This window comes from Helianthus annuus, chromosome 14, assembly GCF_002127325.2.
Source record: "Helianthus annuus cultivar XRQ/B chromosome 14, HanXRQr2.0-SUNRISE, whole genome shotgun sequence".
Taxonomy (NCBI): domain Eukaryota; kingdom Viridiplantae; phylum Streptophyta; class Magnoliopsida; order Asterales; family Asteraceae; genus Helianthus; species Helianthus annuus.
Genome location: NC_035446.2, coordinates 152517342 through 152541913, shown reverse-complemented (window position 1 = coordinate 152541913; position 24572 = coordinate 152517342). Strand labels below are relative to the sequence as shown.

The window sequence follows — 24572 nt, the reverse complement described above, 5'->3', positions numbered from 1 at the left end:
TTTTTTTTTATGCGGATGACGCCCTCTTGTTGGGGGAATGGCACAAGGAAAATGTGTTGAGTGTTGCGAGATGTTTGAGGATCTTTTATCTATGTTCGGGTTTAAAAAATTAATTTACATAAATCTAATTTATTTGGGATGGGGGTGGAAGCTGGCGAGATTAATGATATGGCTAAGGTGGTGGGTTGTAACACGGATAATATTCCTCTAACATACTTGGGGATTATGGTGGGGGCTAATATGAATAGAATAAATAACTGGGCTCCGATCATGGAGGTTTTTGATAAAAGGTTGTCGGTTTGGAAAGCTAAAGCTATTTCGATAGGGGGAGACTTACCCTGATTAACGCAGTGTTGGAAAGTCTCCCGATATATTACTTATCTCTATATAAAGTTCCGGCTGGGGTTGTTAAGGTGTTGGAAGCGAAAATGAGAAAATTTTTATTGGGAGGTTCTAATAATTATAATAAAATGAATTGGGTGGCTTGGGATTGGGTAACGTGGCCAAAATCTAAAGGGGGTTGGGTATCAATCGCCTTAAAGAGGTTAATGAGACCCTTTTGATCAAATGGGGCTGGAGGTACAGGGTCGAAAATCAAAACTTATGGAAGAAAGTGGTTGATGCATGTCATGGTAATTTAAAGCAGAGGAGTTTTCTTCCTCTCAAGGGTAATGTGGGAGGGTGTTGGAAAAATATAGTGAAGTCGGCTTCTCATCTTAAAATTAAAGGCAATGGTTTAAACCATTTAGTATTGGGTAAAATTGGGAACGGGGAGGATATTAGATTCTGGATTGATACATGGGAGGGAGAAAAGCCTTTTATGGAAAGGTGGCCACACTTGTTTGGGTTGGAATTGTTTAAAACTTGCAGGGTTGCGGATAGAATGGGGAGGAACAGAAGAAACGATGGATTCTGTAACACCCTAACACGCTTTAACTGAAAAGACGCAGCGGAAAATACGTACCATAAAATTTCTTTCATTATGAATGTCTTAAGATACTTGAAGTTCATTCTTAAGGTGACACATTTACAATGAATACAACAATCGAACCCATTTACAAAATAAAAACATAAACTGTGTTTACTAAATTAGCTATCCAAGCATTCCCGTACAATCTAACTTGTGACTCGGTCTTCGATCTCCACGCCTCGGTAATCCTTCGGGACTCGTACAACCTACACTTACCATACAATTTCAAACGTTAGTACACATTATGAATATAACAATAATCATACACTTTCACTTTCCATTCCGTAATCCTTTGCATTTAGGTATTTCCGTCTGAGTATCCACTCCCTTGTGAGACTTCAACATTCTACCTGCATTATTCTACATTCTCAAGATACACTGTCATTAACGTCAATACTCAATCGTATTGAAGACATACGAGCATACGAACTTACCTACTGGCATACAGATGTACATACACACTTGCATGCATACATAAAACGAATCATAGCTACTCATGTGTATACCCTCACTCACACGTACATATGCTTACATAAATACATAAATACATTCATCCATACTTATTAACTCGTACATACCACTTACCTAATTCCCCATGAATTACTGTCGTATCATAAATACAAACCTTCGTATTCATACTCACTCTTATTCCTGCTTATTTATTTGTTAAACGTATTGGAATAAAGTTAAATCTATACATGCATATCCAATACTTAGTTCATTGCCCCACATACTCGCTCCCACATCCCTACCTTACTCTCCTATCATAAACGCGATTTAAATGTCATTTGGGTATGTTTCGGGTCTTAAGAAGGAGTTCCATACTCACCCCTAACTTACATAACCGTTTGGTAGGGTTGAGGAACATTATAAATGCTTAACGATGCTTGGAATGGGTTCACGGGGTCCGAAATCGAAGGAAAAACAAGGAACTTCATAAACTACACATTTGCATCAGCCCTCCACCGTAAGCTACGGTGGCTGCCGTAGCTTACGGTGGCCCCCAAAACCCTACGGCAGCTTTAAACTGCCTTACGGCAGAAATAAGGTTCCAGCTCCCACCGTAGCTTACGGTGGCACCGTAAGCTACGGTGGTGGCCAGATCAGCACCCCATTTTCACACTAAAATTCGCATAACTTGTTCGTTTTGCATCCGTTTCACTTGAAACTTGTTCCTAAACATCCGTAAAACAATTCCTTACGTATTAGCCTAAGAACCCTTGCCCGGGTCCTTAATCATTACATATTTTATTACCAATTCCTCGCTCATACTTATTTATTCGACCCGTTTGGTCCCACAAACTATCTTCGACTATCTAGATCATTACTTATCTAATACCTTCATTTATTGTATATCATACATAATTTCCCCTCCTTCAAAAACAATAAAATTCTTATGTATACTACGAAGTGAGTGGGGAGTCACTTACCTTAAGCATTAGTGTTCATGATTGCTTCCTCGCCTCCGCTTGACCCGTTAGTCTTCCATTCTTTGGTCCATGCTAGTGAAAACTCCTACCCATTCATGCCATCATATTTAAAACATTGTTATTACATATATTCATCAACACTAGCATTCAATTACAACCCAAACGGTTGCTTGACTTTCGTTAAATAACTATTAGCATGCATAAGACTCGCATTAGCAATTTTACTTATTCTAATCCATGCTAATTTCATTCACCATCATGTATAGCACATTAAATAATCTAACTTGTATCCCGTGATCTCTCTACCCATGTAAGTGCATCCAAAGACCTAATCGTGCTATTCATACATTGTTGACTTTCAGAAAGTCAACCATCTTACTTACATACTTTTATCATATGATCATATACTCATCTAAACCTAGTCGACCATACCAATGATACCATTTACATTTCATAATCATGGTGTAGGACACACACACACACATACATAAGTACATGACCAACAAATTACATATATACACACGTATCGTCAATTCAACACATACTAACATATTCATGATTCTATAGTTAATAACCATATTCAAAGCTAGAATTTGATATAATCTCGACATTGTTCTTTACTAGTAAGTCCACAAACTAACCATTTAGTGCATATCCATATCCAAAATCACCATTTAGTCACTAGTCCAACACATGATATGCACCTCATCATTCAAGCATAGAGTGCAACTCTTAATGCATAATTCAACCCAAATCATACTATCAACTATCTCATCTTACTAAATCCTTCTTCAATGTATCTTCTCATGTTTAATTATCATCAATCATGTTATTATCAAACTCTACCCATGTTCATCCGTTATTTAACGTTTAATTTCACATGCTAGGTTATACTAGGCATTTCATCAAACACTTGGTGTGCGTACACCTTTTAATGCACAATGTACAACTACTTTATGCATATTCTTCTAATCTCATACATAGTTCATCCAATCCTCTTACTAATTAGTATTTGTCATTCATACATAACATCAAGAATATCAACACCATATTTCTTTCAATTCATTTAACAAGAATTCATCATATCCACATAGTACAATCAACATGCAACAAGAATTAGACATGGATGATGATTCAACTCATCATTCTCACCATAACTAATGGGTTTCACCTTTAAACATCAAATTAACCTAAATAATGCATAACCCATGTTCTATATTATGATTCTAACATATCCTCATGCTTAATTTCATTCCAATTCCCGATTTACAACATAACCCACTTCGTGGATAATCACCAAACTAGAATTTAAGACATACCTTATGATCCCCTCGTATAGGTGATCACAAATTCGTGTTCGGTTCTGAATTAGCTTCGTTTACCCTTCCAATTTGATGGATTAGATGAAGTTAGGGTTTTGGCTTCATGAGAGCTCCTGCTCTCTCTAGAACACACGATCGTGTGTGTGTGTTTGTGAATGACATTTTTTTTATTAATTCAACTTTCAATTTAACCCACTTTAGCCCCTCAAGTTGTCATTAATTATAAATGGGCATAACTTTCATTCCTTTAATTGTTTTTGCCATTTTGTTAACTTGGTTAAATAACCTAGTCATTCATTTCTTGATGTACCATACGAGAACGCTTAACGATTATAAACATTCAGCTTTTGGGGTGTTACAGATTCACATGGAATTGGTCTAGACTGCCAGAGACGGAGGTGGAGTTAAAGGAATGGCAGGATTGTAGAGAGACCCTTGATAGTGTGTCTCTTAGCAACTCTAAGGATAGATGGGTTTGGATTGAAGACAACCAAGACGGCTTCTCTGTTAAGGTGGTTAAAAAGGCTTTAGTCGACGAAAGGGGAAATATTCAGCTTCCTAATTTTGATTGGTGTAAGTGGATCCCTATCAAATGCAACATTGTGGCTTGGAGAGGAAACTTGGATAGACTTGCTACGAGAGTGAATTTAAGAAGAAGGAATGTGGACATTGGTTCTGCTATGTGCCCTTTTTGCAACGAATTTGAGGAAACGGTGGAACACCTTTTTACCGCTTGCGAGGTGGCGAGTCGGGTTTGGTCGGAGATAAGTGGGTGGTGTAAAATTCCCCCGATATTTTTTTCGACTTCAAAGACATTTTGGAATTGCACAGTCATTCGCAAGTTGGAAAAAAGGCTAAAATATCATTCAAGGTTTGATTATAATTTCATGTTGGTGTCTATGGAAAGGGAGGAACGAGTTAGTGTTCAAAGATATCAGACGAAGTACGCAGGAGATTGTTAGGGAGATCAAGTCGAGAGGGTTTTCTTGGTATAAAAATAGAACATCTTGTAATTATATTAGTTTGGGTGATTGGTGTAAATACCCTATGTATATGTTGTAATTTGTTGCCCTTTGCCCGTTTGGGTCGGGGGTGCTTGTGTTGTTTGGCCTTTTACCCTTTTGGGTCGAAGGTGTGTTTTTAAAAAAGTTCTCTTTTCAAAAAAAAAATTATTTTTTATTTTTTAAACCGGTGTTCTTCACCTCTGAAATGGAGTGATAGGTTTGATTTAAAACGCCGAACGACCGAGATGTTTAGTTAATGCTAGTAATATAATAAAACCAATAATATCTTGCAATATTACAAAGCTACACAAGTTTCGTGTAAGTTGTGTAAGAAAAATTATGATTTAAATGTCATTTTAGTCCTTGCAGTTTGGGTCATTTTGTCAGTTTAGTCCAGATGTTTCATTTTTAACATGTGGGTCCAAAAAGGTTTCACAGTTGCCATTTTAGTCCACTTGGTTAACTTCATCCATTTTTTCTGTTAACGAGAAGGCCAATTCGATCATTTTGTACGTAATTCTGTTAACTAAAAGGGCAATTCAGCCATATAAAATGACCGAATTGGCCTTCTCGTTAACGGAAAAAATGGATGAAGTTAACCCAGTGGACTAAAATGGTAACTGTGAAACCTTTTTGGACCCACAGGTTAAAAATGAAACCTTTGGACTAAACTGACAAAATGGCCCAAACCAGAGGGACTAAAATGGCATTTAACTCAAAAATTATTTACTAAAACTTAAATTTCCTTTAAAGATTGGTACATGTCAAATAATATGTTACAATGTTATATTGTTTTATAAGTTCTGGTTCAATCCAACTCACGCTAATATAATTTTTGATATGTTTAGAAGTTTCAGTAAACGTGGCAGCGTCAACAGAGAAGGATTTCCCTTTCAAGCCCAAAAAAACACAGGACGAAAGGGGCATGGAAGAGAGGCGTGGAGCGACACGTGACGATCATTTTTTTTATTTATTCTCTGTTTAAAAATAATAATAAAATAAGCACCACCCAATTAAGACCACCCACCTCATCACCATCCACCCCTCCATGTCGGGTAAAAAACCAACGCCACCAACACCACGCCATAGAAAGGGATGGTATGTCGCCGTGGTTGAAGCCTCGTGCCATCCCTTCCATGCCATTACGTCTGGTCTAAACCATAAAATCAAACCATAGTAGATTGGTTCGGTTTTAATATTTTAGTTTTGGTTTTGGTTTACAAACGTTAAATCTTTACTATCAAAGAAGTCAACCCTAAGAATCAAACAACAAAATACCTTTGGTTTCTGCAACATGCATCATTCAAGCTCATCTCGAGGTTACTAGGTTCGTGATGTGTATCTCTAGCCGTGCAAAAGTTTGGTGTTTTGGCTTTTTCTAGATGGATGAAAGCTAAAACATTTTTTTAGTTGGAGAAGGTGAAAATTGTGAATAAAGCGGATAGTTGGAAATGGATGGGGGACGATACGGGCAATTATACGGTGGCTTCGATGAAGAAAGTTATGTTTGATGCTAAACAGGGAACGACGTCGTTCACGTGGAAATGGAACAATTGGGTGCCGAAGAAAATAAACATGTTTATGTGGAAAGCGGAAAAGGATAAAATACCCACGTTGATGGCTTTGAATAAAAGAAATATGAATGTGGGATCGGTTACATGTCGAATCTGCGGGGAAGCGGAGGAGAATAGTGACCACTTATTTTCATCATGCTTCTTAGCCATGGTGATTTGGCAATTCATTAGCGAGTGGTGCAACATTCCGAGCATTTATGTATTTTCGGTTCGGGATCTTTTAACTCTTCATAGCCATTTGAAGATAGATAAAAAGAGAAGAAAGGGCATTCAAGCGATAGTTCTCATTGCTGCCTGGTGTATTTGGCGGGCGCGGAATGAGTATGTTTTCAAGAATAAGATAGTAAACATTACAAGAATCAAAGAAGACATCAAGGCGTTGGGGTATCTTTGGATTAAAAATCGCTCGTCGAACAAGCATTTAGAGTGGAAGGAGTGGTGTAATGTAGCTTTGTAATATTTTTTTCGTTTGTTGTTTTGCTCTAGCTCCTTGCTAGCTGCTTGTTTTTCGTAATAAAAGTTGCCGTTCAAAAAAAAAGCTAAAACATTTTTTTAATATTTTATTTTAATCTAACATATTTAGGTTAACTCAAAAACCCCTCTTCTATCTCCCATATATTTTCATGCTTAATTTAAATCGTATTATACATTATTGTTTTGTTTTTTCGAGAAAAGAGACTTGTGAATTTAAAATAAGCGTGTAAGACCATAGGATTCACTTGATAATGATATAAAATAATTGGGTTTGTCTACTTAAACTAGCATAAGGACAACGTACAATAAGAAAACATGCAAAACCAAATTATGGTTTTGGTGTCTCAAAGTTTGGTGATTTTGTGTCTCAAAGTTTGGTGATGTAGCATATTGTCAAATATGATATTCACATATTCATTATTTAAAAAAATAATAAACAATATACCATGATATGCTTGTCAAATATACTTTAAGGATTTAAAAACTCAACTTAAAAAGTTGTAAAAAAAATAATAAACAATATACCATGATATGGTTGTCAAATATACTCCTTTAAGGATTTAAAAACTCAACTTAAAAAGTTGTAACAGGAATGCATATATAGTAGGTTCGCATGGTAATATTAATTTAAAAACACTAAACTATTGGTGAAACAAAGGAGAAAACATCAATAGTTAATTTTTTTTTCTATTTTCATATGCAAATTCGTATGATATGGATTTCATCCCTCTACCTTAAAAATTATGTCTGAAAGTAACTCTGTTAACTTTTTGCACCATAAATTAAAGAGAAAACGTTGATTAGAGATTAAAGCAATAACTTTTAAACCAGATGAATTAAATCATAATTTAGGCCAAATTACAGGGATCATTTGTGTAAAATACGGTATAATCTTCCACCCCAATAAAAGGTATATAAAACGCGCGTCTTGTCTTGTCTTATCTTATCTCACATTGATGAGTAAGATAGAGTGCTAGAAAATGCGTTTAAAGAGACTTTTTTCGGGGTCTAATGGCGTAGATAAAGCCTCTAAAAGCAATATTTATGGGGAGGTCGCAAGTTCTATGTTGAGCATATGTTATACATATAGAGTGTAGTTTAGAAGTAGGAGTATACTGTAATTGTAATTTAAAAAAAAAAAAAGAAGAGAGAGAGACTTCCTTGACCAAAATTTTGCACGTAAACAGTGAATATAATAGAACCCTTTTAAATTGAACGAGACTAATGGTTTTAAATTTATTAAAGCCATGAACTCATAAAAAAATCATTATAATTTGTCACAGGCGGTCCCCTTATCCACAAGGTTGAAGGTTTCTCAAAATAAAATAAAAATGTAATTATGAATCTAAACATGCCTTTTAGTTTTAGATTGTCTAACAATTATGAATAACTCTTTTTTTCTTTTTTATGAAACATCATGAGTTTTCAGACTAGACATTGTCAGGCTACAAGGTGTGGGATGGAGCTTCTAGGGGCTTTATCAGGACATATCAGCGCCACCTAGGATCCACGTCAGCCAGGGGGCCTTATCAAGCCCCTTTTAACTTGCAGGGTGTGGGATGGAGCCCCATCATCATTAACTAATTATTTTTTTAATTTAAAAATTACTTAATTTAGATATATTAATTTATAACTCATAATTTAAATAATGCTAGTAGGTAACCCTTGCGTTGCGGCGGGACTAAAAATTGAATCAAAGTGTATCTATGCTTTAGGATGTAAAATTCATCCCAATTTTTTTATTTAATCAATATATCAGGTAAAGAATACTTGTGACGTGGATCGTTTTACACACGACAAAATGACAACTCAAAAACCAACTGAATGTTCGTAAAGTAAAAAAAAAGAGAGAAATAATCATATACATTTATGGTAAATGATGATACCAAAGCAATAAACATGAGGGTTCCTCTTGATTTATTTATGTGGGATTTTTTCGCACAGTGGACTAAATGTCTAAATGTTATGGATGAGTATTTGGTACTGGGTATATTCGGTACCGGTACCCATTTTTTTCGTTTTTCGGTACCGGTATTTACGGGTAAAACACCTATCAGTACCGGTACCGAACTGGTATGTTCGGTACCGGTTTAATACCGAACGGGTACCATGCTCATCCGTACCAACACTAAATGTCACAGGTTCTTTGTCTTCACTATCAAAGATGTTCTGGAATATCACTATCACGCATGAGGGTCCCGAAAATGGAAGAAGCTCATACACTCATGGTTTTGGTGACCTTATGGGGTACATGGAGGTGCCAGAATAGAATGGTTTACAACCGGAAGGAGGCACATGTAAAAGGTGTGAAGTAGGGAATTCGTCAACTGGGCTTTCTTTGGTTTAGGAACCGAGCGAAAGGGGCATAGGGTATCGTAGGAACAATGGTGTAACATGGACATATCTTGTATGGGTTTGTAATTTCGGTTTAAACTTTGATTTGTATTTTGGTGTGACAATTGTTAGTCCAAGATGAATAAATATCTGTTTGCCTTTAAAAAAATATTTTTTTTTTGTATGTAAATTTTAATGTATGAGGAAGTCATGAAAAGAACTGAAATAGTAATTAATGAAGCTCAGTTATTGTCTAAACTCTTAAACACATTAAAGTATCGTCATAATAATCAAAATAATACGACACTCTATATTTAATAACTTTGTAGGTACTTTAAATGTTCTTTAATGCATGTCTTCTTTGTTACTTCTTTAAAAAATCTAATAGTACACAGAATATAATAAAGACATTAAAATTTCATATTTTAGCCATAACTCATAATTACATGTTCAATTATTGTTACCAAAGGAAAAGGAAACGTGTCGTCCAAGGATGCCAATATTAAATTCGTGTACCAGTTTATTTTACGTACGCACATAGCTTAGTTGCCTAAAAAGATATATTTTTACAAATTACAGTAGAGGTTTATAATATATTATGCATCAAACTAGCAGCCATCCCACCCACCTAATCTCCATAATCAAGATTATTTTAGTGAAATTTCTAGAAAATTTGTGAAAATGGATAGTGTAAGCCAATAAATACATGACCAATCACCCAAGTGTAGTAATTGGTACGTTGTTAAAGAATTAAAAAAGATGGTTAAAAGGGGTTTGTTTGGGAAGGTCGAACAAGTGTGTCTTTAACGATATAATCTTGACTTCAAAAGATAACTTTGGAGTAGGTAAAAGTAGGATTACGACTAGTATACATGCATACAAATATGTCTGTAAAAGTGAGTCTAGGGTGATTTTGTATAGGGAGAAAAAATCACAATAATGATCAAAAACTAAAAAAATTAGCACATAAACTGCAATAATTTTATAAAAGTTGTGTATTTTGCAAATATACTATTTCTTTCTTCTTCGTATTTTGTTGGCAACGTACTTACATATAGTTGTCGATGGCCTCATAGCTTAGTGACATCAGGTGTTTATCACTAATTCACCGCCAAAATGGTATGTATTCAAGTCCTAAAAAGTGACATTAGATGGATTTTTGGGGGTGTGTTTGCTATTCATTTAAAGTACCTTTATGGTTTCTAATGAATTTAAGTTTTAGTAATGTTATAATACGACCATTTGTGAATGCTTAACACAATCAATTCCAATTCTAACTTAATAAGACGAATTGGGAATTACCACATACGAATTTTAGCTATTAAGGTTTATATGAAGTGATTAAAAAAGGTTATTGAGCTATAGATGATTAAAGTAAGACAGAACATTGTGAACTAACGCCCCTGTCCATGTGGGCATTTAGCTCCCTTCAACATGCCACAAGGGCGTTAAAATGGGGTGCCACACGTTTAACGGGTGCTAGAGAGAAGAGGGGTGGGTCTATGAAACCTAAATATATCATCAAATTTTATCTTTTATTTTATCCTTTTGGTTTTAAATTTTTAGTTAGATCATAACGTGATAGTTAAATGGTGAGCTAGTTAAATCTATAGCCTATGTGACAGTGACACTAGGAATAGTATTAAGACGAGATGTGTAGTAATTTAATTTGCCTAGGGTTTTACGAGAAAACCATCTTTACATGGAATAGTATTAAGATATCTAGAAAGATGTTTAGGTGATGTTTAAAGTTATGCTAAGTGCCTAAGTGATACTAATGATATAAGGATTTGATTCATCATAAAATATGCACAATGAAAGAACCTCAAAAAGATATATGATACAATTTTAAAATTCAATTAAAGATAGAAAAATAATAAATTGTTGATACAAATTCACAATATGAACTGTAGCAAAAATCTAGCATTTCAAACCTACATTTTTTTCGTTAAGGCGTTCCATAAATTGTTAAAAGTTAGAAATTAGAGAAGTTTAACATTGAGAAATACGTCTTTTGGTTCTTGGTTTATGTATTTAGAAGATAACGTACTAAAGTAGAATAACAATCTCGATGCATCAAATATTCAAGTAGTACATGAAAATTGAAATGTACCATCTAAAGAAAGCCATTCTTTTCTAGATAGAAAATCTACCAGTTTTAGATATTTTGTTAATTCTACATATCCTTTGACCCGTTAGTTTTCATCGCCACTTATCAATAAGTGTAGACGGGACACTCTCCAAAACCATCACATGATCGATCACTTGGTATCAATCAATCAAGCTATGTCACCTCATCTTCATTTTTTAGTGGTTCCATTGATCAAATGGATTGGGGTGTTATGTCATCTTATCACTTGACACTTTTCAAGAAATTCCCCCATAATTCTTCTCCACTTTTTTCTCCCATCTAGCCGCGATGGTGACCAAATAAAAACCCTATCACATCGTGATCACCGTGATAACATGATCACACAAACCCATCATGGGAGTGCTCCATTCACCCGAATTTTGTGCAAGGGTCCTAAATTATAATTGTTGAGCAAATTATGTAAACGTAAATGCAAAGTAATTGGCTTTAGAACAACACAATGTCCTCGTATTCGTGGTCCAAGACGACCACTTTTTGTAGTAAAAAATGAACAAAATTAGTCTAAACAATTAATCCTCTCTATATACAAAAAATTCAATAATTAAATGGCCCCATAAAACTGGATTATGATAAGAAAGAAGACAAAAAAACATTGCCCTAAAAGTATTAAGCTGTCCCCAACTTGATAATATAAAACAAACAATTTGTTTGACAAAAAAGGCCTTCTCTCATAGGAAAACCCATTATAGACTAGGTTATGGGTGATCACAAAGATTCTTCAAATCTTACTTCCAAGTCTTCTATATGTTTTTCTTATGTACAAGTAAATTTACTTAAAGCATCTTCAACAGCCATTTGGAGTTGTACATTACTAACGTGACCCCACTGGTGGTTGATTTAGAGAGCAAAAGGAGTGGTCATTGGTGCGTATGTGTGGCATTGTAAGGGATTTTGAGGGGGCGGGGGAGAATGGAACGGGGAGAAATACATTGGTGTCCATCCGTGTAGAGGCGGGCACCGTCAAGTAAAGGAGAGAAGGAGACACGACCGTAAGCCCCTATTGGCGATGTTGTTAATTGGCAAAGGCAAAACCTTTAAACATCTTAGAAGAAGAGGTCTTAGGTTCAACTCCCACAACGATATGAATAAAAGAAATTTGCCGTTAAAATTTTTTTGTGTCATGATAATCCGTCCATGACTTGGTAAATAATATATAGGCTAGTGGGCTTCGTGATTTAGTTTGGGCCTAGAAAGACTATTTGTTAGTCATTTAAAGTGGGCCGGCTTTATTGACAGAACATTCTTGCTAGTTGAACCATAACCATTAACAAGGTAGATGTTAAAGACTCTATCAAGATTATGATTTATTAGTTTAAGCCTCAAGATGCAACAAAATTGATAATCAGTTAACATTATTGCTGCGGTAACAAACTAGCTAGTAAGTTAATCGTTCTCATTTTGATTTGGATTTTATTATTTGAAGGTTAAGTAATTTACTTTAAATATTAGAAATATATTTAGCTCATAACAATTTGATCCTCTTGGTAATGATATGCAACAAAATAGATTACACAAATATGACTCACTTAGGAAAAGCAAAAATCACCAAAGTAGCCAGACTCATTTCCGATGATTAGAAGCTTTTATATCAGTTTCGTCGATCGAGACGGCTAGGATTTAGCCTACACTTTTAGTAGCTTATCCTGCTGTTTTATTGGCTTAGCCCATGGTGTCAGTAAAAATGTCTCCTAAGCCTTTATTTTCGGTGAAAGCGATGTCGGCAAACAGGGGCGCATGGTAGAAGGGGCCCGGGGGGGGCGGTATGTAGTTTTCGTATAGAATTTTTTAGGTATATACGTTTTCGACCCCCCGATTTTATAATTTTTTAGGTATATACGTTTTCGACCTTTCGGTCGAAAATCTCAAGCTATGCCATTGTCGGCAGAGCCTGCATTTTTTTGGCCAAAATGCCAGCGGTATAGAGCATGTTTTCCGGTGCCGGCTAGAGCTTGTCACTTGCTTTTTAGGGACCGCTAAATTCAAAGATATATTTGAAAAAAGAAATTGGCAGTTAAACTCGTAAATTTCCGTTACAAAAATGTTATTTTTATAATTTTAGAGTTAAATGCTCGGATGGTCCCTGTGGTTTGTCATTTTTTCATCTTTAGTCCCTAACTTTCTAAAATTACAGTTATAGTCCCCAACTTTTCAATTTTCGTTCTCGGATAGTCCCTGTGCCCAACATCAGTTAGTTTTCTCAGTTAAGAGAGTGTGAAATGACAAAAATACCCTTTCCTTAAAAAGGGCAAACCACAGAAATTATCCGGGCATTTAATAAATAAAAAAAATAAAAATCTAATCTCCGCCACACACTGCCGCTTATCATCGTAAACAGAACACCACCTCTGTGTGTACGGATTCGACGTTTTTCGTGTTTAAAAGACTCACGTTTTTCGTCACTGTGAACAACGAATTCGACATCGTATCTCCGTTGTATAAAAGTTATTACATTTGAACAACTTAAAGTATCGGAGAGAAAAGGGATTTAAAGAAGTTGGATCACCTGTTTTCCTAAAGCTTTCATGTGATGTTCATCTTGGAGTTCTCTCATGCGGCCACTAACAGCGAGAAGAGCTTTAGAAGGAACACAGCCTCTGTTTACACATGTTCCGCCTATAACATCACCTTCGATGATAGCTGTTTTTAGACCCTGTCATGTATTACTCTTGACCAAAATTATTTTTATTTTATTTTCAAATAAACAAGAAAGAGGCTCCGTAATAAGTTGGAAGCAACGATGTGTATACATACAAGAAACCTTAAGGCACCCGACAAAATAATCAGATTGTGCCTAAGGTGAATTGGTTGGTTTTTTATTAGCCTTTTTTCAAATGTGAAACAAGATTGAATCACACACATATTATTAGAAATGGACTTCTTTATTACAACTTGTGTATATAGAATTCTTCGTGTGGATGATTATAATTCACTTGTTTATCAGGTTGAGAATCTGATAACTCCATATCACTACTTAAGGCCCAAATACTGGCTTTAACAACTGGGCAAGATCTGATCAACCAATTACGTAACTAAAAAATGCGTACCGATTAACAAAATCCCCTGAGCAGAGTAACTATCATTTTAAACGGATAATGTCATGATGTTATACAAACACACTCCCAATAGTGTAAATCAGCTTGTCATACGACCCGTTGTTCATAGTGACGAAAAACGCGAGTCTTTTAAACACGAAAAACGGTTTTCAATCGGAAACTCTGTATCCGAGTACAACTTATTTCACACCCTATTAACTGAGAAAACTAACTAATGTTAGGCACAGGGACTATCCGAGAACGAAAATTGAAAAGTTGGGGACTACAGCTGTAATTTTAGAAAGTTAGGGACTAAAGATAAAAAAGGACAAACCACAGGGACTATCCGGGCATTTAACTCATAGTTTTATTTACAGAACTTTAATCTTAGGTAGTGTTTGGTATGCAGGAATGAGGGGTGGAATGGAATGGATGATTACGAGGGAATGAAGAAAAACGTGTTTGGTTGGTCAATGGAATGGAATCATCCATTCCAAAATGCATTCCATTCCCTCAAAATCATTCCTTCCACCCCCCATGTTTTTTTTCCATTCCATCCCCCCTTGCACCATTCATCAACAACACCACAACCCACCACCTTCGCCACAACCCACCACCACCACCCACCACCGACGCCATCGCCGCCACCCGCCACTACCTGACCCCGACAGCCACCGCTGCCGCCGCCACCCACTCGCCACCGTTATCACCCACAGCTGCGACCAACCGGTAACGACACTCGCCGCCGCCGCCCACAACCATCGTCGACGCCACCACCACCGCCACCACCAGCTGCCGCCACCAACCGCCACCTCTGCTCCCACCTACCACCAACGACCACCTTGCCACTATCACCACTCGTCGCCGCCGCCACACCGCCACTCGCCGCCACCACCACCACCCTTCGCCGCCGCCGACACCCACCACCGCCACCTATAACCATCCACAATCACTACCACCGACCACCACCACCACCACCACTCACCGCTGATTTTATTACTCTGTTGTTCTTGCCTACCGAACAATACACAATAATAACTCATTCCATTCACACATGGTAACCAAACAAGACATAGAATGGTAATGATCCATTGCATTCCCTCGTCCATTCCATTACCTCGTCCATTCCATTCCTTCGTCCATTCCATTACCCCATACCAAACAGACCCTTACTGTGACACTGTCCACTGATACAAACGTAACCCTTCAACCAAAAAAAAAGTCAATCGCCGCCGCACACAACCTTCCAGTCACAACCGCCGCCGCACCAACCACCGTATCCGTCACGACAATGTCCATCGCCGCCATCGTTTCACCTCCTCTTCTTCGATCACTTCCCGCCACTTCTCCGTCATCATTCCCCCTCACCTATTCCTTAAAACCCTTGTCTTTCTCCCTCCAATTAAACGTTTCTCCTCTCCGAAACCCTAATTTCCAATTCACTGTTTCCGCAATGAGCGTAACCGCTCAGGAAAACCTCTCTCCGACATCATTCCTTGACAATAAAGAAACCGGATTTCTTCATTTCGTCAAGTATCAGGGCCTCGGTAACGACTTTATCATGGTAATTACAAAATATTCTGTTTTTTAATTGTTTATTAATGGTAGTCTGTGAAATTTGTAACTGGAAGTACATTAGGTTTTGTTTATGTTAATTTTATTTGTTGGGGTTTGATTAGGTTAATAATCTTGATTCGATGGAGCCGAAAGTGACTCCGGAGCAAGCTGTTAAGTTGTGTGATAGGAACTTTGGCATTGGAGCAGATGGAGTGATATTTGCAATGCCTGGATGCAATGGGACTGATTACACTATGAGGATATTTAATTCAGATGGTAGCGAGCCGGAGGTGATATTCTTTTCTGCATTAGGTTTATGTTATTGTTTCATCTTCACAGTTTTATAGTAATGAACTGAGATTCGGATGCCATAATAAGCTGTTTGATATCAATCGATGGTAATTCAAGACGAACTTGAAAAAACGTTCACGGTCCGGTTTGACGGTTCATGGGGTAAACCCCGAACCGAATGGTTATTAAAGGTTTTTTTATCATTGGAAACCTAAACCAAATTGTTGAAAATTAAAACCGAACCGTTACTAACGGTTTGGTTTCAAGGTTTAAACCTGTTAGTTGTTTTTCTAAATAGAGTAATAGACAGTGATTTGGGTATACAATTATGCTATAGAATAGTGATACTTTCGTTAGTTGTTTAGCTAAATAGCATAGTTGTCAAAAGCGCAAAAGGCGCGCGCCTAGGCGCTCGGGCGCAGCGAGGCGCACCTATAGCGCCTGGTGGTAGCTTAGGCGCAAAAATGGGTTTTTTTTTGTAAAAACGGTGCTCAGGCGCAAAAGGCGCGCACCTAGGCGCTCGGGCGCAGCGAGGCGAGCCGAAGCTGAATATCCAATTGATGTTGATGGAAGTTCTGATGACTTTGATGATGCTCTTGATGATTGATGATGAACTATAAGTTTAAATGTTTTAGTAACCGCAAACGTTTGTATAAGTCCTAGTAACTTTTGGTATCACAACGTGTGTATAAGTCCTATACTTTTGCTACTAGCTATTAGCTACATGATCTTAAACGGCATATATAATAGTTTTTTTTTTATTTTATATGTGGAATCTTATTTATTTTCAAAGCATAACATATTTTTTATATTTTATTTCTCTATGTGCGCTTTTCTTAAAAAAGCCCACGCTTTTTTTTTGCGCCTTGCGCCTAGGCTCCGGGCGAGGCCGATGCGCCTCGCCTGCGCCTTGCGTCTTTGACAACATATGCAATTGACAGTAACCTGAAGCATATATAATATTTGTGTATGTATGCAACTGACAGAAACCTGATGTATATGTAACATGTGCATATTTATGCAACTATAACCTTTTTTTCTTTGAACTTATAATCTTAATTAGTTTAATATTAATAAGTTTATTTAACAAATAAGTTGAAAAATAGTTGGCAAGTGACAAAGTTTTCAAACTTCCCGGTTGCCGTGTTCAAAACATGCTTACTTTGCTTTTATAATTACTCTGTGTCTCACTGCGGATTGATTCAACGCTGCGTGTTGCTTTAAATATATAAGGGTCGTCCATCTGTAAGCTCGTTTGTCTAAATGAGAACCCATCTCTCATCGATGGTTGCTTTCGTTTCTTTGGGTTCTTCCAGCTTTAAGAACATGAAGTGACAATCTTTACTTAATCCGGTTCAACCGTGTTTGTTTAAAAACCGTACGATTTGTTGTAGCGCGCTTCAGTTGAACCAGTTCGGCCTTAATAACAACACTGCTTTGTATTTATTAGATCTGACAGTTTTTACCCATTTGCTTTTTAACTTGTTGATTTGGGTTGTCTTTTACCTTAAATTGTCAAATTAAAAACATTAATTAAAAGGAGAACGGGGTCAACTTAGTCAAATGGATATTTTCTATTATCTGCACTGGTCAGTTGAGTCAAATGGGACACTTTGTAGTAAATAGACAATGGTTTTTCTTTTCTAAAGCTAACGGTAATCTAAATATCAATTGGGTGATTAAAGGCGTACTCGTAGCAGTAGCAGTAGTATACTTTGTTTGTTTGAAATTTTGAATAACTAAACACAACAAACAGTGAAGCTGTGAAGGTCTCATGGACTTAAGCAGCCCTATTAGTTGGCCACAACAAAGGAGATTAGTTGTCACATAGAAAAATGTTTGAACTAATCCCACGTAAAAGCATGGCAAGTAACTTGTATACTAAACAAATTTTAAAAATTTAACTAGTGTATTCTTACACTCCGGTTTTACACGGCCAGCTTCCGACATAAACCGTAAACCAAACTGTTCTTTACGGTTTGAAAATAACGAAACCTACTGACCGAAAACTAAAAGAACAAACCGACCGTGAAACCAAACCGCTCACCGGTTTGGGCTTCATGGTTTTAAACCCAACCGTGAAACCCCTAGTTTCTCATGTGGATAGATAGGAATAATGAATTAGTTATCCACTTATCCCATTGATGCCTTTTTTTTTAATCTCAGATGTGCGGTAATGGAGTTCGTTGTTTTGCAAAGTTTATTTCAGATCTCAACAACTTGAATGGAAGGCAAAGGTATGTTTCAGTTCTATACCAATGCTATGCTTTGTCATGTTGTTTTGTCTTTGGGTTTTTCTATAGTCTAACATGTGTTATGGGCGTCATTGGGTACCACATAGGCTGGCGCCATTTAGGGCGTGGGGTGCAGGCTAGGATGAGCACAGTACCAAACTGGTACCGGTCCTGAAAGTACCAATACCGATTTTCATGAAAAGTTGATACCGAATACCCTATCGAAAATATCGGCACGGTACCGGTTTTTCGGTATGGTACCGGTTGGTACCGATTTCTTAAATGGGTATATTGGCACCAATATGCAATTTAATTGAGATTGGGATGGTGGCATAGTTACATGGATTGCGGTTCGCTCCGGTACCTGGAACGAAAACGGATACACGGTCCATGCATTTCTATAATTCGGTACGAAGCGGGGTAGATTCATTCGGAACGCCAATTCGGTACGCGGTACTGTGTACCATATAGTTTGGTACGTTGTATCGTATACAAAACAGTTAATATTTTTTTTCAAAAAAAATCCAATTTAAAATAACACATTTTATAATAAATATCTATACATACCCACTGATATCAAGAAAATAGGCAATATATCAATCAATATCGCCGATAACATCGGTACCGATATTCTGACCGATATTTTGCACCGCTATCTCACCAGTGGACTAATAACCGATATACCGGTGATATTAACTGCATAGATCCATAAGTGGTAAGATTCACAATTACCTTCCCAATAGCAGCGCTTAATTTTGCAAACGCTTCTACTTGGAGGAATTCTGGTAGGACCTGAAAAGTAATTACTTCAACAAAATGCAAAAGCATAATAAACGAACAAACTTCTCGAAAACAACTCACTTCGGGACTAGAAGCAGCATAACTCGATAATCTCTCCATAAGTTGGGATAGTACTGTCTTGATGTCAACAGTAGTCTGAAATATCAACAGATTTTACACCCCCAAAAAATAAAGAAAACTTAAAGTATACAGATATAGGCCAAGGACAAAAAAAAGTTAGTTAAAAAGGAAAACTAATAACCAACATTACACACCTGGAGCTCATCCTTAGATAATACTGTGCCAGCTCATCCTTACAGTTGACAGCCTGTCAGACAAAGATAGAAACATCAGACAGCAAGTTAAACAGTGTACTCTTAAGGATGTTCTTAAAGGTGGCAATATAAGTGGGTTCGCAGGTTAGGTTATGGTTCCGACTTCCGACATTTTCTGGTAGAATTACCCGGGTGTGAATTGGCACAATTAAAAAACAACGGGAAAGAAGAGCATGTAACGACGTAATCTAATAGTCAGATTTTAATTAGCATTCCAAAAGTCTAATTACTAGTTTGAATCAACCTGTTCATTTCCGGTACGCGTATCGGAGCGTTCCGAAACGCAGAATTAGTCAATTGGAAAGGCGTTTTTATATGATTTGGAACGAATTTAATGACAATCGGGTACAAAAATTTTTCCGATCCGGATCGCGAACCCGTAACGTTCAGTTCGATTATGTACCCGATTTTGGTACGGGCGATCTGATCCGCGGTACGTGGGGGAGGCCTGCAAATCCTGTGACTATGGATGGTGGCATCGATTTCTTAGTTGCTGCAACTTCTTTTTTACCTTTCTTTAGTTGCAACTTTTACACTGCAAAGTATTTCTAAAAAATCATACAGTGGTCTCGATTCCTAACAGTAACAACCACTACAACAATTTTTAGATGCAAGTTTTATTCCCTTCATCTTCATGTACGGTGGCCATTTATTCCTTCATGTACGGTGGCCATTTATTCCCTTGCAGCATCCTTGTTCTAACTTGTAAAGTACGCATGGCCGTATGGGAGGGAATATAAATAATGGGATCACTTGAATTCGGTACTGGTATGTTTGTATTTTATATGGCTTATTCCCATTTAAATATTCTAAACTCTTAATCGGTACTAATTCGGTATTACCAAAAAATACCGGTGCCGATCCCGAAAAATGGTAAATTTCAATATCGGTACCGAAAATAATCGGTACGGTGCCGGTACTCAGTACCAAATGCTCATCCCTAGTGCAGGCCTGGGTGGAATTGTCGGCGTGGGGGCTAGGGGGCGGGGTCACCACACCACAGGGGCACAAAACTTGGATGTCAAAGCCCCACCGTATACGTGGCGCCAATGTGGCACACTTTTTTTACATTTCGCACCTCCCACAACACATAGTCTTACACATGGCATGTTCAGTCTTTTCTTTAACCTTTTTACAAGTTACATGTTTCTTGTCTCGTAGGTAAATTATTATGTATGCTTATGTTTCTTCAGCTGCAGGTTTATTTAATCATCTTATGTTTTCTTTCCACTAAATTTGCAGTTTTACTGTTCATACTGGTGCTGGATTGATCATACCTGAGATACAACCTGATGGGAAGGTAATTCTAAACTAGTAGTATACCCGGGTTTTTTAGGGTGTGATCAGTGAGTTGAAAAAATAAATCTAAATGTACTTCAATTTGACCCATTACTTAATACATCCTGATATGATCCAAAACCTAACTAATGTTTAACAACTGGATCTTAGACCCATGTTAATCTGCCAAAATAGGTTGAGCAATTAGGCCTCTTATTACACACATGGATATTAATTTTTTGCTCCATTGAGTCATGTAAATGCATGAGATCAAAGCGTATCAGATCAAAACTCGACTGACCCATTGACAAGCATAAACAGTTGTTCATAAATGGAACACGTACCTGAATCGTGAGTCTGCTACATCTGAACCTAGGATTCTAACTCTGTGCACATGCACGTATGTGGATCATATAGGCATACCAGAATGCAAAGCTTAGAAATGTTAAGGGTTTTTATGGTATATTATCACATTAAATAAAAGCACTAAAATTTACAGAGCTACAAAATTTCTCAGTTTCATTGTTACTTAGATGAGATATGGCCCTCTCACTCTTATTCACAACTTGCATCTCAGCGTCAACTGTATCGAGCATTACCTGGAAGGCTGGAACTGGAAGCAAAAACGTATTATTTCAATGTGAGTAAGATAACAACTTGTAGCTACTTTAAGATGACCGAGTGAAGTAGGTTAAAAGGAAAGAAGATGTAACACAACAATCAACAGTTGGTTGAGCGAGAGATGTAACAACACAATCAACAAAAACAAATTGTTAGATTAATGATAAGTCACTTGTTTGCTATACAATGACCAGCAACCTGAAAAATCCTTTTCAAGGATATGAATGAACTTCCTGGCTTCACATGACACATAAGCAAGGTCACTAGAGTGTATTCTAACGTTTTTTGCCTTACACCTGAAAGAAAAACAGTAATCAAGCATAAATATGAGATACAGATAATTAAAATACTGCCATTTATAGAAAGAAAACGGTGATTATGCAGTATCAAATATATTATAAACACACCCTAGATCATTTAGTGCTATAGAGCAACAACACAAAAATATAGAGTGCCGTACCTAATATAAGCGATACACCACTGGGATAAAACGCTGTACGAATAGTGTGCGTGTGTATATATCACACCAACCATGAACCACTCGGCAGAAGCATGAGAACAGGTGCAACCGCTGTACCCATTATAATGGAAGATGCTGTCCTGCCACAAAAGACGACTTGTCGACAGGACGATACAAAATTAAAACCGAATTATGATTAAATTCATGTACAAAAATCGAAACTGTAAATCATTAATTGCATATACAGTAGTGAACCAACGATGCTCGAATCTAGGGTTTTCTGAACCGTGATCAACAGTCAGAGCGAGTGGTGATTGGTAGTAGTGATACCGGAGAAGAGACGATCATCAATTTAGGGTTTATATGGGAGGGAAACCGCCATTCCATGAATACGGGGGGGGGGGGGGGGGGGGGGGGGGGGGGGGGGCTCTACCGGCGCTAATTGCTGGAAAATAGGATACAGAACATGTAATCACCTAAAACCGCCACTTTTTCAGTCATTTTCTTGAGTTTATACGGTCAAGATTTAATCTTAAACAGATCCGAGGGTCATAACTGGATTTGCTAGCGGTTACGGTCTCCGCTGGCAATATATTTTATATAATAACCTTCTGTTATGATTGTAACTTAGTTGCTGCATTTTTTCATGATTTGTGTTGTAAAATAGTTAGGTTTTATATAGTTGCAACATTTTTTTGTGACGTGGGTTGTAATCTTGTGGATTCAACATTGTTGCTACTCTAGGTTAAAGTTGACATGGGTGAGCCGGTACTGAAGGCCTCAGATATTCCCACTAAAATACCACCAAATAAAAACGAATCTGTTGTGAAAGCACAAATTGAGGTTGATGGAGTTAACTGGAACGTGACATGTGTCAGTATGGGAAATCCTCATTGTGTCACTTTCGGCACTGAAAACCAGGTATTGATTTAATTGTTGTATTTTAGTTTCTCGTATAGACGAGTTTTGTTTCTATATAAGTTATACACAAATCCCAATCACTTATATTGCTTTCTAAACAGAATTTGGTGGTTGATGAAATAAATTTGGCTGATATCGGGCCTAAGTTTGAACATCACACACTATTCCCTGCTCGAACCAACACAGGTCAGGCTCTTTAAGATTTGTAAACCATGGAGCAAGATAAACATAACCATTAAAATTTTATTATCAACATGCTGTCTGGTTTAAAACGTTTATTTTTTTTTTCTTGTGTTGATTTCTGCTTTTACCTTTGCAGAATTTGTGCAAGTGTTCTCTCGTTCACATCTAAAAATGCGTGTTTGGGAGCGTGGTGCTGGTTAGTCTTCTACTTGAAATATATAAACTACTTGTTGCACTGATTAATAAACAGGTTTTTAAAACTTTGTATAAAAAGTTTGTTTACGTACTTGTGGACACTTTTCTTTATTTATTTTTTCTATATAAATGGGATATAGGAGCGACTTTAGCCTGTGGGACTGGAGCATGTGCGGTAGTTGTTGCTGCGATCCTTGAGGGTCGTTCTGAGAGAGTATGTTTTATGATCTAAATAAATTATTCTAGTTATTGTTTCCTTTCAATGTTTTTGGGACTGTTTTTTAATTATGTTATATTTATATTTATATTTATATTTTGTGTTATACAGAATTGTACTGTTGATTTACCCGGTGGGCCGTTGGAAATAGAATGGAGAGAGGAAGATAACCACGTGTACATGACCGGTCCAGCAGAAGTAGTGTTCTATGGATCTGTTCAGCTTTAGATTTCTTAACAATTCCATAAGGATTTTCAAGATTTGTGGCATGTGTTTTGTATTATGGTCGGTTGGTGGGTGTAGACCTGTCAACTTTTAACCAATTGCATAAAACATGGTAGGTTTCTGTAGAATTTGATACATTCTGGGTGTAATTGGGCCATGATTGGTACTATGTTATGATGGGAAGAGTGTAATGGACGGTGGCTTGCTACTTGCCATGACCACTAATTCCCAATCGTTTTCACAGCGCTGTCATTGTTGTCACGGTTGTTGCCTTGCGATCGCTGTTACATGCGCTACCCTGTCACCGCTGTTGTCACCACTATCTTCCAACCATGGCAGCCGCGACCAAAAATCAGTAAAGCAATCGGGAAGCAAAATCATTGAGACATACTTTTTTGTATTTTTCTAATGAGGGCAGGTGGACCATATCAAGGAGTTTGAAAATGTGGTAAGGGTTTAATTTCTACGGTGAACAAAGATATTGATTTAGGAGTAGGATTAAAGAGTTTTAGCATTTAGTAGTTAAAAGAAAGTTCAGAAAAAAGTTGTATATATTATCAAATTCCATTTAACAAGTTGTTTGGCAGGATGGGTTGGGTAACAGTTTGAAGTGGTTTGTGTCAAAGCAGATAAAGGACGAGGCGGGTAAAAGATTGAAGTGGTTCGGGTCAAATCAGATAACTTTAAATAACTAGATAAACGGGTTTAGCACTTTGGTCATATCTTACAATCCTCATTTTTTACCTGGTAAACTTAACTGGTTGAGTTCTTTAATGGTTGTAACCAACGTTTGTTGTGGCATAGTGTGGAATTTCAAAGGCTTCTAAATTCCAAAATACTCTTTTATTCACTTAAAACCTTGTCTAACATGGGCCAAGCCCAACTGAGCTCCAGGCTGCATAGCATATATTATTGACTAGTGTGCTTGTTTGTTTAGGTTTAGATTTTTTTTTTTTTTTTTGTTTTTTCTTAAAACAAGTTTT

At 37.1% G+C, this 24572-nt stretch overlaps 1 protein-coding gene and 1 long non-coding RNA gene across 2 annotated transcripts; one reads left to right on the top strand and one right to left on the bottom strand.

The window, feature by feature from the left end:
* Positions 1-998: 998 nt before the first annotated feature.
* LOC110906109 lies at positions 999-3835 on the bottom strand. The gene is made up of 3 exons (XR_002573669.2): positions 3720-3835; positions 2401-2485; positions 999-1176 (listed from the first exon to the last, which is right to left on the bottom strand). It is a non-coding gene; the product is annotated as an uncharacterized LOC110906109 (long non-coding RNA).
* An 11627-nt stretch (positions 3836-15462) lies between these two features.
* On the top strand, positions 15463-23834 carry LOC110904395 (diaminopimelate epimerase, chloroplastic). The gene is made up of 10 exons (XM_022150253.2): positions 15463-15856; positions 15972-16139; positions 18307-18377; positions 20732-20789; positions 21345-21407; positions 22593-22769; positions 22871-22955; positions 23089-23148; positions 23288-23361; positions 23476-23834. Exons 1-10 carry the CDS (start codon positions 15584-15586, stop codon positions 23590-23592), a joined length of 1146 nt encoding a protein of 381 aa, XP_022005945.1. The 5' UTR covers positions 15463-15583; the 3' UTR covers positions 23593-23834.
* Positions 23835-24572: the final 738 nt, after the last annotated feature.

Excerpts from the sequence above, each read along its gene's own strand:
- LOC110904395 (XM_022150253.2), top strand. The coding sequence starts at position 15,584 with ATGTCCATCGCCGCCATCGTTTCACCTCCTCTTCTTCGATCACTTCCC. Across the intron at positions 18,378-20,731 it reads AACTTGAATGGAAGGCAAAG|TTTTACTGTTCATACTGGTG; the intron begins GTATGTTTCAGT and ends CTAAATTTGCAG. Across the intron at positions 22,770-22,870 it reads CTTTCGGCACTGAAAACCAG|AATTTGGTGGTTGATGAAAT; the intron begins GTATTGATTTAA and ends CTTTCTAAACAG.